We start from the raw sequence: 7,891 nt of genomic DNA, 5'->3' as shown, positions 1-7,891 counted from the left end.
CATTACCTTTTCAGATAAAAAAGTTATTGATATTATTATTAGATTGTATAAATTGTATTTATGTTACGTTATCTTTGTGATATAGTTTCCCTGTATAGCTTATCTTCTTTTGTGATATAGTTTCCTTGTATAGCTTATCTTCTTTCCTAGCTTTGTATTGCTATTTATATGGAATGATATCATCATCCCTAATCAAGGGGAATTCTCCATCTAATATGATAATCAGAGCAAGGTTCTTTTTTTTTCCTTCTCCTAGGTTGCTACGGCAGTCAAACACTTGCCTTTTTCCCCACCATTAGCCACGGCAATGGAAGGCACCACCGAAACTGAAACGCAACTTGGTCCACCTTACGCCAAGTCTCTTCACCCCGTCTATGCCGTCGGCAATATTCAGCACAAGGTCCGAGTTCTTGATGGCACCAAGGTCTCTTACTCATCTTGGGTCAAATTGTTTAAACTTCATCTTCGTGGGTACAAAGTTCTTCATCACGTTGACGGTACGGCGCCACCACCGAAAACCGATGCCGCCTATGTCACGTGGCAAGAGATTGATTCTCATGTCCTCCAATGGATTTATGGATCCATTTCCGATGATCTTTGCCTTCGGATTCTTGAACCCGATACAACCGCTTACGAAGCATGGTTGAAGTTGAAAAAATTATTTTATAGTAACAAGGGGTCTCGTGCTGCAACCCTTGAGCATGAATTTAACAATCTCAAGCTTGAGTACATGCCCTCTCTTGATGCCTATTGCCATCGCCTAAAAGAACTAGCCGATCAAATGTCCGATGTTGATTGTCCGGTCACTCAACAACGCCTTGTACTTCAACTTGTGCGTGGATTACCACCGGAATATGATGCTGTGGCTTCTTTTATCAATCAACAAATTCCCTCCTTTGAAATGGCTAGAAGCATGCTTCAACTTGAATAACAAAGAAAAGCGGTTCGGGACGATGTTGTAACCCCACCTATTGCCCTTGCCGTGCCCACTCCACCTCCGGCAGCTTCTCCTGGGTGGACTGAACCACCCCCGCCACCATCAAAGGGTGGTCCTCGTCCCAACCGTCGCCCCAACCGTCATGGCTCCTCTCGCGGGCCACCTACCCGTCCAGCTCTTGCTGGTCCTATGCCTCGCCCACCGCACGTTACTGCCCAGCCCTCCTACTACTCTATGTGGGGGCCCCCTCCACCATACTGGGCAGTCCCGCCGTGCCCCTACCCCACTCAGGCAGGCTGGACTCCCCCCTGGCAGCCTCGGCCTTCCCCTTGGCGTGCCCCCTCGACGCCTCGGCAGCCCCCTAGTCAGTCTCGTGGTCATGGGCATGCATATATTATTGACTTTTATGCTCTTGAGCCTGCAGATATTGGTGCTGCATTTCAAACTTTCTCTCTTCAACAACCTGATGACTCTTGGTATATGGACACCGGTGCCTCCTCTCATTTAACTGCGAATCCAGGTACTCTTGTAAATTCATCTAATTTGAGCAATATTCGTTCTATTTATGTTGGCAATGGCAATTCTATTCCAGTTATTGGCTCTGGCATGTCACATATACCCACCTCAACTCGTCCCCTAACCCTCAAAAATGTGCTTTACACTCCTCAAATTATTAAAAATCTCATTTATGTGCGTCAGTTCACTAAAGATAATCATGTGTCTGTTGAATTTGACCCTACTGGTTTTTCTGTGAAGGACCTTCGGAGTGGGACTATCTCATGAGGAACAACAGTAACGGGGACCTTTATCCTATCATCTCCTCCACCACATCTTCATCAACTCCTTCGGCCAATCTCACTTATTCATCTCATGACTTGTGGCACGATCGTCTTGGTCATCCAGGACCTAATGTTATGGATTTTCTTAGAATAAATTTGTGTATTCAATGTAATAAAGGACGTGGTTCCTATCTTTGCAATTCTTGTCAGCTTAGTAAACACAAACGACTTCCATTTTATGATTCTACTTCTTCCACTGTTGCTCCCTTTGATATAATTCACAGTGATTTATGGACTTCCCCACTCTTAAGCAAAAGTGGTTATAAGTATTATCTTGTTTTACTTGATGATTACACTCATTATGTGTGGGTGTATCCCCTCAAATTTAAGTCTGAAGTGTTTACCAAATTTTTGCAATTTAGCACTTATATTCGGACTCAATTGAATGTTCCTATAAAATCTTTTCAATGTGATATGGGTCGTGAATTCGATAACACTCCTTTCCATCAATTTGCTATATCTAATGGTCTTACATTCCGGTTTTCCTGTCCTCAAACTTCCTCTCAAAACGGAAAAGCCGAACGTATGATCCGCTGTCTCAATGAGATTGTACTTGCCCTTCTCTATCATGCCTCCATCCCACCACATTTTTGGGTTGAGTCTCTCCATACCGCGGTCTATCTTCACAATATTCTCCCCATAAAATCCCTTCGTTTTCGCTCCCCCAAATCTCTTCTCTACTATAAACAACCCTCCTATGATCACCTTCGTGTTTTCGGTTGCTTATGTTATCCTAATCTCTCCTCAAAACGCCCTCACAAACTTGCCCCTCGCTCTACTCGATGTGTTTTCCTTGGCTACCCCACCAACTATAGGGGTTACCGTTGCCTTGACTTAGCTACGGGCAAGGTCATCTTATCCCGCCATGTAACATTTGATGAACACACATTTCCTTTCCATAATCTCTCTCCTACTTCTCCTTCCTCTTCCCTTTACTCTTTTTTGGACCCAGATTTTTCGCCCCTTTTCCCCCTTACTCACTTTCACACATCATACCCTTCATGTCCCCTTCCCCGTGTCCAGGCCCAATCCTCCTCTCTTGGGCCCGCTTACTCTACTGTCCATCCCTTTAGCTCCTCTCCTCACGCGTCCCCTCCTAATTCTCCTAGCCCCAGCCCACTATCCTCCCCTCACATTAACAGCCCCACTTCTTCACCCACTCCTAACTCCAGCCCACATTCGAGCCCTGCTCCCTCTCACAGTCCACCGTCCATCCCTCCCTTCACAAATCATCAGCCCACTGCCCCCTCCCTCTCTAACTCTCCCTCAGTGTCCACCCCACCTTCCCCACCTACTCCGCCACCCCCCCGCCACCACCACCACCACCACCGCCACCACCCTCCCACCCCATGACCACCCGTGCCAAACATGGCATTTTTACCCCTCGCCATCGCCTTAACCTTCATGTCACCACCACTCCTCACCTCTCCCCTCTTCCTAAATCCCATCTTTCTGCCCACAGTGACTCGAACTGGAATAAAGCCATGCAGGATGAATATCGTGCTCTTATTGATAATCATACTTGGGATCTGGTTCCCCGCCCCCTGGTGCTCATATTATTCGGAGTTTATGGCTATATCGTCATAAATTCCACTCTGATGGCTCTTTGGCCCGATATAAGGTCCGCCTTGTAGGCAATGGTAAAAATCAGCAGGTTGGTCTTGATTGTGATGAGACATTTAGCCCGGTTGTGAAACCGGCCACCATTCGCACCGTTCTCGGACTCGCAATGTCTCGATCTTGGCCTATTCATCAGCTTGATGTCAAGAATCCATTTCTCCATGGTGACTTGAAAGAAATTGTCTATATGCAACAGCCCCCTGGCTTTGTTGATCCCTCTATGCCTCATCATGTTTGTCAGCTCCGCAAATCACTTTATGGTCTTAAACAAGCACCTCGTGCTTGGTATCAGCGGTTGCTAACTTTGTTTTGTCTCAGGGCTTCTCTAGCAGTGTGTGTGACACCTCCTTATTTATCTATCGGCAGGGTACTGACATGGCATATCTTCTCCTTTATGTTGATGATATTATTTTAACTGCCTCTAGCACTGCTCTCCTTGGTCACATTATTGATACTTTGTCTCGAGAATTTGCTATGACTGACCTTGGATCTCTTCATCATTTTCTTGGTATTACTGCTACTTGTACTTCTACAGGTCTTTTTCTCACTCACGCCCAGTATGCCAAGGACATATTAGCACGTGCCTCTATGACTGGTTGTAATCCCGTCACCACTCCTGTTGATGTTTCATCGAAACTCAGTGCCACTGACGGTCCCCATGTCAAAGAGCCGACTTTATATCGCAGTCTTGCAGGGGCCCTACAGTATCTCACATTCACTCGTCCTGATATTGCCTACGCTGTTCAGAAAATATGCCTCTTCATACATTCTCCTCGAGAACCGCACCTTCACTTCCTTAAACGAGTGCTTCGATATGTTAAAGGTACCCTTCACCATGGCCTCAGTCTCACTGCAATTAAATCTCACTCATTGACTGCTTATTCTGATGCTGATTGGGCTGGATGCCCGGATTCCCGTCGTTCTACTTCTGGGTACTGTGTCTTTCTTGGTGATAATCTTGTCTCATGGTCTTCCAAACGACAAGCTACTGTTTCTCGGTCCAGTGCTGAGGCCGAATATCGTGGAGTTGCTAATGCTGTTGTAGAGACTAGTTGGATTCGTAACCTTCTACTTGAGCTTCATCTTCCCATTCGCTCATCTACTATGGTCTTCTGTGACAATATTTCTGCTGTATATATCTCTCTGACAACCCCGTGCAACATAAGCGAACTAAACATGTTGAACTTGATATCCACTTTGTTCGCGAAAAAGTTCAGGTTGGTCACATTCGTGTCTTGCATGATCCTTCTGAGCATCAGTATGCTGACATATTTACAAAAGGACTGCCACGACATCTCTTCACTCGGTTTCGTTCCAGCCTGAGCATTTGTCCTCCTCCCGCTCCGACTGCGGGGGTGTATTAGATTGTATATATTGTATTTATGTTACATTATCTTTGTGATATAGTTTCCTTGTATAGCTTATCTTCTTTTGTGATATAGTTTCCTTGTATAGCTTATCTTCTTTCCTAGCTTTGTATTGCTATTTATATGGAATGATATCATCATAACTAATCAAGGGGAATTCTCCATCTAACAATTATAATCCTTAATTAACATTGTTACTATCGCTTAAGTTTTAAGAGCTAGTATCAACTTCTCTTAATTTTTTCTATCATTGTTTCATATATTTATTGGTTATTAAATGACATACATGATCGACAAAGTTCTTTTTTACATGATGTAGATGTTGATGTTCTTTTTATTTTTGTGTATATTTTTTTTATTTGTGTTAATTGACTAGATATTTTTTTTTATTGTATTACAATGTATGTGAACTGTCTTTTCTTCTAAAAAAATTTGCCAAAAAAAAAAACTTTTACGAGTTCAGTTGTGCGAAACAAAACCTTGTAAAGCATTTTTTTGTGAAAACATACCAAAAAGTTAATTATTTTTGCAAGATCAAAACCTGAGTCCATTTTCCGATATTAATCAGCACTTAGCCACCACTACCAACACCTGCCGCCAGCCCCCCACCACACCAGCCACCCTCTCCCTGTTTTCCTCACTCATCCTCTCTCTCACTTCCCATGGTTCCCACTTCCTTCTCTCGTGCCTCTGCTCATCCTGTGTGATGCCGCTTCAGAATCTTATCCCTGTCCCTTTGTGAATTACCTCCCTCTTCCTTCTACTTTTTGAGGGTTTTTTTTGTTTGAATCTAAACTTCGAACACTTTTTTTTTTTTTTGAAATTTCTGCTTGAATCCTAAAGTTTTAAATCCAATAATCGAATTTTAAGGTTTGACTCTCAATGTATTAAACCCAAAACTTCAATTTTTGAGTTTCTAAGTTCGAGATATGCTTATTTGTGGTTTTTGGTTTGATGTTGAGGAAAAGGTTTTCGAGGTAGTTTCCGTATCATTTGTGAGGGTAGTGAGTAGTGGGTTTCATGGTGGTGGTGGGGTGTTTCATGGTGTTATGGTCATGTGATGGTGGTGGGTTCAGATTTTATGGATTGTGGAGGGAGAGGATAGAGGGTAGGGGGTATGGGGGGCTGCTGGCTGAGGGGGCGAAGGGAGGGGTTGGGGGGTGCTGGTGGGTTGGGGTGGGCTACAAGTGATGGGGGTTAGGCTGGGGGTGAAATGGGGGTTGCAGGGGTGGGTGGGGGATTGGTGGCAGGTGCTGGTAGTGGTGGCTAGGTGGTGATTATGGAGGAAGAAGGGAAACGCCGGAAAGTCTATGATCAACACCGAAAAATGGTCTTAGGTTTCATTTCGCAAAAATAATTTTTTGGTTTGTTTTCGCAAAAAATATTTTATAAGATTTTTTTTTCGTAAAACTGAACTCGTAGAATGTTTTTTCTGGCAAATTATCCTTTCTTCTATTATTATGTTCTTTTTTAAGACATATGTTCTTGTAAAAATGGACAATATACTAACCTCTGCCTCTAAATAAGTGCAACATAGAGAAGTAGCACACACATCAAGGCATCTAGAATTAGAAAGTTGGGGATCACACTTAAAAGAGATATTAGACAATTAGTTAAATAAAATACTAAACTAATTACCTAACAACTTTATACCCCACCACCTTCCTCCTGCCATCCACCAGAACAACGCCATCGCTGAATGCCGCCACCACCACTGAAAAATCTCTTCCCCCCACCGCCTACCAAAAAATCGCCCTCCCACAAACTTGCCCACCGAAAAGCACCCCGTTTTCCCTCCTCCACCCCAAACCAACACCCTCCCCTTCGAAACCGGTGGCTAGAGATGAGAGAGGTGTAAGTGTAGTGGCGGCGGACCGATATTGATGGCGTGGTGGTGTCGGGCTAGTGGTGGTGTCTTATTGCTGGTGGTGCTGGTGCTGGTTAGTGGTGGTTCCATGTTGGTGGTGGTGTAGGATTGGTGGGTTGAGTTGGGAAAAGGGGAGTTTAGTGGGTTGAATTGAGTAGAGAAAGAGAGGCGGCTGAGATGAGATACGAGATCAAGTGAATTGATTAATTAATGTTTTTAGGTTGGTAGATAATAAATTAATTAAGTTGTTGAGGGAATTAAGTAATGACATTTCTGTAAATAAAAGGAAAAAACTTTCCATCATTTTAAGCTATGTTGCACTTATTATGCCATTCCCAAAATGAAGAATGTTGCACTTATTTATAAACATAGGAAGTATATGTTTTTTATTTGCTTTAATGTGTGTGTTCTTTTACTTGAAAAATATATTCTTTTATTAGACACGTTCTTTAATTTTAAACCATGTTTTATTCTGGTATGTTCTTCCATTTGATATCCGAGTTCAGTGTCTTCATCTATGGCTTCTCAAACCATATTTTCTTTTGGTATATTTCATTTAAACCATGTTTTCTTCTATTATGTATGTTCTCTTAATGTAAATTGTATCTTCATTTGCTATATATTCATTCTAGTACGACCTATGTTCCTTTTCAAATGGGATTATACATGTTCTTTAATGATGAAATGTGTGTTCCTTTTACTTAGAAATTGTTCAAAAAAGTTATGTGTTCTTTTATATAAATTAAATATCTTCTTTCCGGGTGCACAGTGAGCACTATCACTGTGCACCATAGTACATAATCCACACGCTTGAAAAAAGCACCATATATATAGTTTTTCTAAACAAGGTTGACTCGTATTGTTATTCCATTACGTCATCTATTCAACATAAATAATGAAATACGTTCATAGGCATTCAGAAAACTAGAATATTTGGTCTGTCATGTTTTCAAAAGTTATGCAATAAAAATTAGTTAATTCATAGGAATAATTCCACTTTTGTGCAGTTTTTTAAAATAGTCCAACCTTTTAATAATTAATCTCAAAATAGTCCCACCTTGTCACTCAATGGGTTTTGCTAAATGTCGTCCTTCTTTTTCCTACTAATGCCCTACATAAATACTTCTTATGTATTTATACTTATATATATTTTCTCACCTTCTTTCACTCTCCCACTCTCATACATCCTCACTCTCCCACTCTCATACTTCCTCCTACTATCTTATCACCCAAGGAGTTCTCCGACCACTTTTCTGGCCAA

General features: G+C 42.3%; 1 protein-coding gene across 1 annotated transcript; it reads left to right on the top strand.

The window, feature by feature from the left end:
- Nucleotides 1–307: 307 nt before the first annotated feature.
- On the top strand, nt 308–931 carry LOC104891379 (uncharacterized). The gene has a single exon (XM_010677064.1). It carries the CDS (start codon nt 308–310, stop codon nt 929–931), a length of 624 nt encoding a protein of 207 aa, XP_010675366.1.
- Nucleotides 932–7,891: the final 6,960 nt, after the last annotated feature.

Source organism: Beta vulgaris, chromosome 4, assembly GCF_026745355.1.
Source record: "Beta vulgaris subsp. vulgaris cultivar EL10 chromosome 4, EL10.2, whole genome shotgun sequence".
NCBI classification, from domain to species: Eukaryota; Viridiplantae; Streptophyta; class Magnoliopsida; order Caryophyllales; family Amaranthaceae; genus Beta; species Beta vulgaris.
Note: the sequence above shows the minus strand (reverse complement) of the source record. Positions and strands in the feature narration are given on the sequence as shown.